Here is a 12,509-nt window from a genome sequence, read left to right as displayed (position 1 = left end):
AGGTTTTTTACCTTCATGCCTTCTATTCATGAAGGTAATAAACCACCTCTGTGCTGCATGCCCCCCCCCCCTCGTAATAGTTACCTAAGCCCCCTCTCAATCCAGCAATGTGAAATGGAGTCTCGACTATCCTGGGACTCCCTCTTCTCATTGGTTGAGACAGCTGTGGGTGCCACTGGCTTCCACTGCTGTCAATCACAGCCAGTGAGCCAATGAGAAGAGAAAGGGGGCAGGCCGAGCAGCGGCTCCATGTGAGAATGGACACACGGAGCAGCGGGTGCCCCCATAGCAAGCTGCTTGCTGTGGAGGCAACCGACAGGAGGGAGGGGCCAAGAGTGCCAGTGGGGGACCCGAGAAGCGGAGGATCCAGGCTGCTCTGTGCAAAACCAATGCACACAGCAGGTAAGTATAGAAATGTTTGTTTGAAGGAAAAAAAAATGAATCCTGTAGAATCACTTTAAATGAAACATTGTTTTAAGTTAGCCCTGCCCGGGGAAAAGTAAAGGTTTTCTTTGAGAAATAAGCATTTCCACTCATTTTGTTCATCTTTTACATGATGGAATTTGGTTAAAGTGAGGTGTATGTGGTACAGTTTTACAAGTAAAAGGTTGTAGCAGCCATAATCCAGGAATGGGATAAATCAGCATAAGGGACAACTCATAGTATATGTCCCTTGTGCTGATTCTCCTTATTTTAGGAGAAATCCTCCTCTGTCCTACGCCTTTGTTTCCAGTAGTTTGATACAGCTAGTTTTGGGGCCCTATAAATAAAACATTATTCTTAAGGGTTAGATGATTTACGGTATTTCTAAATTTTAAAAGAATCAGCTCTGGAATCAAGTCCGTAAAACATTGATTAAATATTTTAAAGTACCAGTGCTCATTTTAATTAACTAATATGCATAAATTGTATGTTATAAGTATTTCCACTGCTTGTTCTCCATTTTGTTGTTAGTTCATTTTCGTGTTATTTCCTGGTCACTAATCACTGCTACTGTCTCCTGCCTGTCAGAGAGAGGAAGAGGAAAGGAAGCAGGAAGAGAGACAGAAAGCAATGGAGGAGAGGCTTCGCTTTGAGCAAGAGCGTATGGAACAGGAGCGAAAAGAGCAAGAAGAGCGAGAGAAGCGCTACCAGGAAAGAGAACAGCAAATAGAGGAACACAGGTAACTTGCATTTGCTCATCTAGTCTGAGCATGTAGATGGATGCTTTAACTGCACCAGTACAGGGCTATTGTAGGCAACATCTGGTATGTATAGACCCTTTTTCTGCCGAACACGCATCTCATACATTTGGTGGCTGTTTGCTGCTTTCCCCTTCCTGCTAAGAATCTGGAAGCAATATGTAAAACGACGCTTCCACTTCCAGTCTGCACTCCGCTGGCTTCATTGGAGAGCAGGTGAGACATTTGGGTTCTAATAGACCCAGGGGCGGACTGACCATTTGTAAACTCGGGCACTGCCCGAGGGCCCGGGGTCAGTAGAGGGCCCCATGAGATGCCCCTGGTACCTTTTTTCATAGGCTTTTTGAGTTTGGGCAAGGACACAGGGGCCCCATGATCCCCTATTGTCCAGGGGCCCCATGAGTTGTCAGTCCGCCCCTGAATAGACCCCTGATGTCTTATTAAACAGAACCTGTCACAAAAAAGTTACACAGCGGACATTTTGTCCCCAATGTAATAAAATAAAAAAAAAACCTACGTAATATTAATATGCAATATAAAATTCACCCTGTTATCACTGCTCTCTTGACATCAATACAAGCCATAGAATATGGATTACATATTCAATGGCATCTTACTGGCCTTCTGACCAAGACTCATCGGACACTCAAATCTTCATATTGGGTGACTGGAGAACTGGGTTCAGAGGAGGTACAAATATCTAATCGGTATATAAGGTATGTTTCATATTATATTTGTGTCATCTTTCAGGTTATAACACTTGTGATATCTAGGCTATACATCTCCATATCAAGGAGGCACAAGTGGTAGAAGTTGCCTGTATTGTAAAATACGGTGGATCAGTTATAAAAGGTGGTTAGACGTCCTTCAGTAACTTGCAATTCCATAGTCAAGTTGTTTCAATATTTTATCTAATTAGACACTTCAAAATGATAATTAACCATAGTTCTGGCAACAAACCGAACAGCTTTATACACCTTTCTTTCAGGAATATGTTCCTTAATGGAGCTGATCCCTCTTTCAAGTATGCAAATTATGTGGAAAGACAATTACTATGAAGTGTGATTTAATTTATATCTGTAACTAAGTAATTGTATATCATACAATGTCAGATTTCTTTGTGAACATGTATGTGTTTTGTTTAGGAAACCATAATATGTTATTAGCAGTGATTTGTTTTCAGTCTATTTTCCATAGAAAAACTGCCCACTGAGAACTTCTTTTAGAAGATCATTTTATCTTACCATTGTATATTGCGGTGTTTGTTTTACTGACAGAAAGAAGCTTCAAGATGAAGAGGCAGAGGAGGCAAAAAAGCGATTACAGAGCAACTCCATATTTGTGAGTCAGTCTTTTGAGTTTCTCACCATTTTCTTCCCTTGTATGTGACCAGCAGTGCTTTATTATTGTTAATAGAACTGTCTGTTTATACCCTGCCAGATGGACCAGAGAGACGAGGATGAGGCAGCCGAGCAGAAGAGGACAGAAAGCGAAGTGGAGGTAAATCTTTACCAGCTAGTTTGACAGTTTAAAGATGCCAATGACATGCAAAGTGAAGTAATCCATAGCACCCAATCAGATTTCAGTGCATGTAGTCAGGCTCCGTGATTAGCTAATGTTTGTCTATTTAAACAGGTTCAATAGGGTTCAGTCAAAGAAAAAAAAGACACTAGTCTTGAACACAGGCTTTAAAGTAAATGTTGAGCCAGGGTTTAAAAGCCATGCTCCTAAAATGCACAAAGATTTTCATTAAAATGGTTGTAAAGTTTTGTTTTTTTTATGGTAATTCATGCTCTGCATTAAGGTAAAAAAAATCTTCCGTGATCAGCTCCCACTTTAAAGTACTGCAGTATGTCTGTCATGGGCTTAACGTGTCCAAATGGAAAATGTTCTAGCAAAGGATACATACAGTTTAGCAACTAAGAAATTCTGAAAATAAAATGCTTAGTAATGTATTACTATGCATTTTATTTTCTGTATTTCTTGAATGCTAAACTGTGTGTGTTGCTATACTATAGAAGTTCATATTCTGGCCAGTGAAATAAATGAACGCCAAAACACTTGATGCTGGTTAGCCCAATGAGGCGTGTCAAGGTGTTGTCGGACATATTGTAAATAGGCTTTTTTGTGGCATTTGTGCAGTAAAGACTTCTTTCTGGCAACTTGACCATGCAGCTTATTTTTGTTCAAGTATTGTCGTAATGTCCTCTTTGAAACAACCATGCTGTCTTTTCCTTTGTATCTCAAACAATTCTTCTGCCAGTTGTGGCAGCAATGTATCTTGACCTACCTGGCTTACCTTGGTATCAAGAGATCCCTGAATTTTCTACTTCTTGATAAGTGATTTGAACAGTGCTTACTGGCATATTGAAGGCTTAGGATATCTTTATATATTTCCCTTTCCATCTTTATAAAGTTCCATTTACTTGTTACGCAGGTCTTTTGACAGTTCTTTTTTGCTCCCCATAGCTCAGCATCCAGCCTGCTCAGTGCATCCACTGAGCTCATTGAAAATTTATACACTGACACTAATTGCAATTTAAAAAGCCACAGATTTGTGAAATGATCCTTTTAATTGCCATTTTAATCCGTGTGTGTTACCTTGTGTATCTGTACCAAGGTCAAACATTCCAGGGTATGTAAACTTGATCAGGGCTATTTGGGTAGTTTAGAAAGTATATTCTTTTAACTTTAAAAAAAAAATGTCATTACAATGTAAAAATACAGACTGTTTTCTAATACAATATACAGTTGTGCCCAAATGTTTGCACACTCTGGCAGAAATTGTGAAATTTTGGCATTGATATTGAAAATATGACCGATCATGCCAAAAAACTGTCTTTTATTTGCTAGTGATCATACAAAGCCATTTATTATCACATAGTTTGATCCCTTTTTAAAATCATAATAACAGATATCACTGAAATGGTCCTGATGAAAAGCTTACATACCCTGGAATGTTTGGCCTTGGTACAGACACACCTGGCGACACACTCAGGTTAAAATGCCAATTAAATTGCAATTAGTGTCTCTGTATAAATAGTCAATGAGTTTGTTAGCTCTCACATGAATGCACTGAGCAGGCTAGATACTGAGCCATGGGAGCAGAAAATAAATGCTAAAAGACCTGCGTAACAAGGTAATGGAACTTTATATAGATGGAAAAGGTTATAAAAAGATATCCAAAGCCTTCAATATGCCAATCAGTACTGTTCAATCACTTATTAAAAAGTGGAAAATTTGGGGATCTCTTGATAACAAGCCAAGGTTAGGTAGACCAAGAAAGATTGCAGCCACAATGCCAGAAGAATTGTTCGGGGTACAATGAAAACCCCTAGGTAATCTCAGAAGAAATACAGGCTGCTCTAGAAAAAGATGGTGTGGTTGTTTTAAAGGAGGCCAATACGATAATACTTGAACAAAAATGAGCTGCATGGTCAAGTTGCCAGAAAGAAGCCTTTACTGCGCCAATGCAATATGCCCGACAACTCTTCGACTTGTCTCAGCTGGCTTTTTTGTGGCATTGGTGCAGAAAGGCTTCTTTCTGGCAGCTCAATCATGCAGTTAATTTTTGTTCAAATATCGTCACTTTGTGCTCCTTGAAGCAACCACATTGTCTTGTTTCCAGAGCAGCCTGTATATCTACTGTGGTTATCTGTGGATTTTCCTTTGTATTCTGAACAATTCTTCTGGCAGTTTTGGCTGCAGTCTTTCTTTGGTCTAACTGACCCTTGGCTTGGTATCAAGAGGTCCCCGAATATTCCACTTCTTAATAATTGATTGAACAGTATTGACTGGCATGTTCAAGGCTTTGGATATATTTTCATATTTTTTTCCATCTTTTAAAGTTCCATTACCTTGTTATGCAGGTCTTTTGAAAGTTCTTTTCTGCTCCCTAAGTATCTAGCTCAGTGCATTCATGTGAAAGCTAACAAATTCATTGACTCTTTATATGCATTATTATTTAACAAGGAGCCAAACTACTATGATAATAAATGGCTTCATATGATCACTATCCTTAAATAATATAGTTTTTTGCATTGTCAGTCGTATTTTCAATAGCAATGCCATAATGTCGTGATTTCTGTCAGGGTATGCAAACTTTTGAGCACAACTGTACTTAAAGATACATACACAAACTAACTACTAACAGTATGCAGCCATATTCATATATCCATATATTACTGTATAACCATGCTGAAAAGCTTTCTTCCAAACAGGAAGCCGCTGCCATCATTGCACAGCGTACAGAGAACCCACGGGAATTCTTCAAACAGCAAGAGAGAGCCTCAACAGATATTAATGTCTCATTGCTGACTCCTCGGACAGGTATGTGTGTGCGCATTTATGGTGGTGTGTATCTTGGTTGGCATTATGCCATTTTATGGTCTACCAAGAATCTATAGCTATCTGTTTGTTTTTTATTTATTTTTTTCTGGACACACTGTGCAGTCATAAACATTTCCTTTATTAAGCAAACCCTAGATCATACCTTAATTATTATACATGAAAGGAGCACACTGGATAAGTGATGTCACCATGTAATCCAGATAGCTTCCTTAATGATGACTTTCAGGTTGGCACTGTAGCCAACACTTTTTTAATGAGTAGAAATTTCATTGTTGCTTGTTGAGGAGATTCTCTTACATAGCAGAATACCAGCGGGGAACAAAGAGTGTGACATTAAAAGAGAGAAGTGAGTTTATTTCACAGATATTTATTAATTCAGTGGTTAACTATTTTTGACAAATGTCCAGATTGAGTTTGAAAAGGCTGCTGAGGCCTGGGCATTGGTGGAACCAATAATCTCATGCTAACAATCCTGACCAGTCCTGTAGGCTTGTGGTCATGGATAAGGGAAAACCAGCTGTCACCTTACCAATCCTCAAAATATTCTTTAAACTTGTTGGCTACAAAACACAGTAGGGGAGAAGACAGCTGTACATACTTATGCCTGGTACACACAAACGGAAAATCAGAAGAAAAATACCGCTTTGGAAGCGATTGTTGGCTTTCCAGAGCCAATCACAACCGTTCATGTAAAATTATCAGAAAGGACAAGCACGAAAACTTTTTTTTTTCGTCCGCACGAGCGATTTTCATTTAATCAGTAAAGTATTTGTCTGAAGCAAATTTGAACACCTGGAGCATGTATGATCAGAAGCGAAAGAATACATTACAAAACAATTTAATATATCACTTCAGAAGTTATCGGTTGTATGAGAATTTTTGTAACTTTAGTAACTTCTTCATTTTTGATGAGACTAGAATGTAAGAAAAAAAACCCAGAGGATCATTCGTCCGATATTCTCATTGTGTGTACAAGGCTTTAGACTCCAAGCTGTCTACAGACAATTGTCATTTTTCTAAAGATCAGAAGCATTATGTTTTATCTCCAGTAGAATCCAATGTATCAATCTCAAACAGTTGAAAATGATTACATCCGATAGTATGTATTATAAACTATGTGCAGTTATGGCTAGTTCTGGCTGCCCTAGGGACCATTAAAATGGTTGTACGGGGCCTGCTTGTACTTGCCATGTGATGTGTGGACTTATTGCAACTGGGCTCATGTGCTGATGTCGATAATCAAACCCGGACCCAGTCATCAGTACTAGCCGGTCCATACAGTATAATTTAAAGGCCAGAACCTTAACCCCCAAGCAGTTGAGTTAAAGTGTTACTAAACCCACAACAGTAAAATCAGTCTGTATATGCAGTAAAGCATGCTTGTTATACTCCCTGTGGAACCTAAGGAGTTAATCCTTTGCATTGTGTAAAAACGCGGTTTGATCCTGACTTCTCTGATCCTCCTCCTTCCAGTGCCACCCTCTTATCTCCTGATAAGACATATCTTGTAGAGTCACTCTGCATATGCTCAGTTTGGTGTGGATTGTTAGAGAGGTTTTTATTTTACTTAGTAGAGTGCATGTAATCAGCACAGGGCCAATCAGCACTGTCCAGACAGAGGTCAGGGTTTCTGCATCCTCTTAGAGCAGAATGAAAACTCCTCCTACCAGCTTTAACATGTACTCTTCTGGACACTAATAGAATTCACAAGACTGCTCTAATTGCTGATAAAAGGTATTTAGTAGTTTTTATATTTACTAAAATAATTGCATTTCCATGTTCTGGGTACTGTGGAGGACCAGATATAGTGAATGCAGGGTCCTGGGTTTAGTAACACTTTAACACCTTCAAAGATGTTTGGCCAAAGTCGAGCCCACACCCAAACCTTAATTAAGCAGCATAAAAAGCCTGTTTTTAAGAAGGTTGTGCTGTGGAACGTTCTCGGTGTGCTACCACTAGCAGGATAAACCATGCTGTTCAATAATGGTAAAGTTTTTTTTTTTTCTTCTCTCCCTTTTTATTTTCATTGCAGTTAGCCCAAGTTTTTGTGTGTTATTTTATTACGTGTATTTTTTACCTTTGTACATATTTCAATGCAAAGCCCACCTAGGGTTATAAATTATAAATGCAATAAGTACCGTGTGTGCTACACTATAAATTCAATCTCCTAGAGAGATTGGTGCATTATGTTAGCAGTGTCTGCATACAGTAGGTTCATTGTTATTCTGTATGAAATTACATTGTGTGCCTGCAGATTGCTTGCAGATTAGTGTCTCTAGTGCTGTCAGATCTTTCAAGATAGGGAGGTGCTTGTATGGTTGTGTATCAGACCATTCACTTGACAAAAGTTCAGGAGGTGGCATGCAACCCCAAGTGTGTCTGACATGAATGGGGGTGTGTTGCAGTGGGGAAAAAAGATGACACTTGGAATCTAGCTCGTAGGATAGCTTGAGGAAGAGTGTGGTAATCACTCACAGCTCCTCAGCCCTTGGGATGGATTGGATTGTTCGCAAGATTTGTATCTGCCTATGTGTGTTCAGTTAGCTAGATTTTGTATCACAGCTAGTCATACCTTTCCAAAGTAAGCCCTCTCGTCATTCCTCCACAGAGGGTCTTTGCCCAGTTAGCAAGTCACCCTGTGCGTACATCCTTGAGATTTGGTGCATTGGTGACAGATTAGATTGGACATTTTGTTACCTTTTATTCAGGTTGGGAAGCTTGGGATTCTGGCACCAATCTGCCAGTGTGCTAGTCAGTTTCCATGGACATACGATGAGTGGCAACATCTTGCATACTGATCACCCCTCTTGTTCCTGTACCTTTTTGGTACTTCCATCAATCACACAGAATTTCTCTCAGGTGTTTGTTGATTTTAGTCTACCCCTCAAAACGTGTGTTTAAGCAGGGCAGAAAATGAAGTGATCGCTTCCCAAAAAGGAAATCTGCTGCAATTAAAATCTGCGCTTTTACCTTTTCCTAGAGAGGTTTTCCTTGCAATTTAAGTCATTAGTTATTACCTTAATTGCAGCGTAATAATATATATTAATTTTAGTTTGTGCTTGATTTGCTTATAACACCTTCATACTTACTCTTGCAGCAGGCAGAAGCTCTTCAGAAGCAGGTCCTCCTCGCACTCCTGAAAAAGAACGTCGTAGCAGTCTAGGTGAAGATTGGAACAAGTCCTTAAATTCAGACCAACCTGTCCAAGATGGAGCATGGGCTCAACAGGGGCTCACAGAAGATGTTTTTATGGAGATACGTGATGAGGATGCAGGCTTCCCTGATGCTCCTCAGTTGACGGGGTGTGAAGATGAAGCAGTTATGGAAATAGGGGAGGCCAACCTGATGTCTGACGCACATCCAGAGCCACCACAAGAAGCTTCAGACCTGCTAGATCTATGGCAAAACAATGAGCCCCAAGAAACTACCTGGACAGATGGAAACTTGATGACTTCACATGAGGACATCCAAACAGAGCAAAAGCCCTCAGAAACAGAGGCCTGCCATCATGTCCCTGAAGAGAACCTCCTGAACTTTGAGGAACTACCACAACCACCACCCACATTCTGTGACATGGAGGCAGAGGAGGATCCCCAAAGCATCATTCACATTGAGGGTCCTCATCAGATGACTTTGAGCTATCAGCATGCACTACAAGAAGCCTCTTGTCACCAGCCAGAGCTAACAGACTCTCTTCTGACAAATGGTGAAACTTCACAGAGAGAAGGAACTCAGGTGTGCCAATACTCTGTTATTAATTGTGATAAGGGGTCAGAACTAATATTTACCTTTTTGATTGGATGTCAGTATATACTATTGTACTGGATCATCCAATAACTTTTTATCTTACCCAGTTACATAATCGGGTTGAAAATGACTGGTGTCAAATGCAACCTCATTAAAGTTGTTGTTGCGACTAAAAGTAGCCGTGTAAGGCCAGTGTAAGTAGCATGTTTGATCCAGTTGCTAGTGCCATACTGTCAAAGGGCATAGGAGCATTGAAGAGGATTCAAAGGCAGGCAACTAAATTAATCAAATTAACTGAAAATTTCACACAAAGGTTAAAAGAAATTGGTATGTTCAATGTAAAATACAAGGTAGATACTTGTATTAAAGCTGAAATCCAGGCTGAAGACAAGCTTTCCTCTGATTTACCCTCCATACTTTAAATATGCTCCATGGATGTGGTCAGACCCTCGTTGTCCTTGCGTACAATGTTGCTGCCTAACCGGTCACAGCACTCCTGGATTGTATATCATGGTGCTGGAGTGCAGGGACCAGTCATGCAGCAAAGAGCAGCACATTTTGCCCCCTAGAGAAATGAGTAAGCAGTGGAATTTTTCTCCAGCCTAGACTTCAGCTGCAATGTAGACTAATCAAATATTATTCGAATACGAAAGGCCTGTGTATTCATATTTGAATCTTGGTGTCCTTTTTTGTATTTCTTCCATATCCGTGCAATAATCCAGCATCTGTAGTTTTCCTCTTTGCAACAATCATGTCCTGTAATAAAGTGTGGATAAGTCTACACTCTCCTGTGCAGGATGACTGGTGTTTTATCCCCATCCTGTAGTTTTTTGGAGGTTTTTTAACAGGCAGGCTGTAATAGGAGTGCCTGCTGGGTCCCACCCACAGCTCTGCTTTCTGCACGGGCTATGTAAAGGACAGTGATGATGTCACCACTATTTTACAAACAAATATCTGGGTTTGCAAAAGCAGTTGGTGCTCACAATGTGGATTTATATACTTTGTGGCTATTGAGACCTAATTTATATAAACGTTTTTAAGAGGTTACTTTTTTTGATCTTTGTGGTCAGAAAGATTTTCTTTTTCCCATGTGACAAACTTCCAAAATTGCAGGTTTTAAATTGAGGGATCTTATTTTTGCCAGTAGATAAATGAGGAAAATTTAGAAAGAATAGTGTGTTTTGATCGGCTTTGCAGCAGCCACTGTGGTGGGGAATGTTGAAAACATACCACTGGAGTCTGTCAGGGGCCTCCAAACTGCCGCCTGCTGGCCAGATGTGGCACTTTGCTTTATCTGGCCCTTGGGGCACTCTTCCTTCCACTGACATGAGGCACTATTCTCTCCACTGGCACCAAAGACTGAGCACTATTCCTCCAACTGACAAACAATGGGGTGCTATTCCTCCCACTGACACCAGAGATGGGGAGCTAATTTTTGCACTGACACCAATGATGGGGGCACGAATACTCCCAATGATGTCATTTTCTTACTCCCACTGACCACCAAGCCTATGGCACTATTTACTCCCAGCAATGCTAGGGCATTTTGTACTTCCACTGGCCAAAGCCAGCACCCCAAGTTTGAAGGGCAGTAAACTGGACATTTTATTTTTTGAAACTTTGGGGACACCTGGTCTAAATAATGAAAGACGTAGTTGGGGGATTCAGAACAAATGCAAATTTTCGGTGATTTTACCAGGGATTTCAAATCTGTTCTTGAACCTTGAGAACAATGTATATTTAGTTTATCTCCCCACTGGGCAGTTAATGGTGTTGTATGTCTAAACTCAAAGACAAAATTGTTATATAGTTCAGCTCACCAGTCCATAGATGAGGTGATTACATTAGTTTTCTTTCTCAGATGTTTTTTACCTTTTATTTTTCTCTGCTGATCCTGCACATGACGTTTCTTGTCCTAGGATGACCATACTCACTCTATGACAGGGGCGGACTGACAACTCATGGGGCCCCGGGCAATAGGGGATCATGGGGCCCCTGTGTCTTTGCCCAAACTCAAAAAAGCCTATCAAAAAGGTACCAGGGGCATCTCATGGGGCCCCCTACTGACCCCGGGCCCTAGGGCAGTGCCCAAGTTTCCAAATGGTCAGTCCGCCCCTGCTCTATGCACTATATTTAGAGAGAAGTGTTGTCAATTTTAAGCTGCAATAAATTACATTTTAGCATTTGGGTTTAGATATACTTTAAACTTCCAAGAGAAAATCAGTGCAACATATACTGTTACACATATGGGTAGAAAGTCTCATCTTTAGGTGAACTTTTAACTGCTATTGGCTTGACTATGGCTAGTTACTTCATTTCAGTGTTATTCTTGACTAATTCTATTTCATATGTGCAGAAAAAAACCTGCTTCTTTGTCAGTCTTGTAATCAGATTCCAGTTATAGGGGCACTTAAGCATTGTCAGATAATGTAACCACCTTATATGAATTTCTCTGTTCCTACTTGTTTTGAAGTGACATGATTGTCCATTGCAATCAGTAGGTCCAGCACCTACTTCAAGCAGATGGGGCAGTGTGGGGAATTGTAGAGATCATTTTGAATAGCATGGCATGACTGCAACAAAAAGAATAGTATAAAGGGAAATGTAATGGTGACTCTACAATGATTTCTTACACTAACTGCATATGAACAGATTTTTTTAATCACAATATTAGGGCTGCGACTGAAAGTGTGAGCATAGACATTCTCTGTATCATATTCTTTTCTTTATTTCAGGTACTTATATAGCGCCGTCAATTTACGCGGCACTTTACATACATAATATATATATATATATATATATATATATATATACACTACATTCACATCGGTCCCTAACCCTCATGGGGCATACAATCTGAGGTCCCTAACTTACATTCATACATGCACATACTAGGGACAATTTAGACAGGAGCCAATTCACCTACCAGCATGTCTTTGGAGTGTGGGAGGAAACCCACACAGGCACAGGAAAAACATGCAAACTCCAGGCAGGTGGTGCCGTGAATTGGATTCGGACCAACGAGCCTAGTGTTTCCAGGCAGGAGCGCTAACCATTTAGCCATTGTGCTGCCCACTTTTAACCCAAACTATGTAATATAAGGGCAAACATAAACCATCCATTCAGTTTGAATTCATTGTGCAGGCCCTTACATTACATAGTAGTCTTATGACCTAATTTTCTATTCCATCCACCCAATACTCAATTGTAAATCAGCTCGAAGTTAGCACA

The 12,509-nt window shown here is 40.1% G+C and overlaps 1 protein-coding gene across 4 annotated transcripts in view; it reads left to right on the top strand.

Annotated features, from left to right (window-relative positions):
* The window catches only part of DBN1 (drebrin 1), a 135,277-nt gene that overhangs the window by 113,038 nt on the left and 9,730 nt on the right, over positions 1-12,509 (top strand). The window contains exons 7-11 of one of the 4 annotated variants that reach the window (XM_089671134.1): positions 1,012-1,163; positions 2,459-2,522; positions 2,622-2,681; positions 5,402-5,510; positions 8,629-9,266. In XM_089671134.1, the coding sequence (XP_089527260.1) occupies positions 1,012-1,163; positions 2,459-2,522; positions 2,622-2,681; positions 5,402-5,510; positions 8,629-9,266 (1,023 nt within the window). Of the gene's footprint in view, positions 1-1,011; positions 1,164-2,458; positions 2,523-2,597; positions 2,682-5,386; positions 5,511-8,628; positions 9,267-12,509 lie in introns of all 4 variants that reach the window. The other 3 variants (XM_089671133.1, XM_089671132.1, XM_089671131.1) reach the window with 3 other exon arrangements.

Source organism: Staurois parvus, unplaced genomic scaffold (assembly GCF_062004578.1).
Source record: "Staurois parvus isolate SC_StPar_1 unplaced genomic scaffold, SC_StPar_1.0 ptg000099l, whole genome shotgun sequence".
Lineage (NCBI taxonomy): Eukaryota > Metazoa > Chordata > Amphibia > Anura > Ranidae > Staurois > Staurois parvus.
The sequence above is the reverse complement of the archived record's forward strand: the minus strand, read 5'-3'. Positions and strand labels throughout refer to the sequence as shown.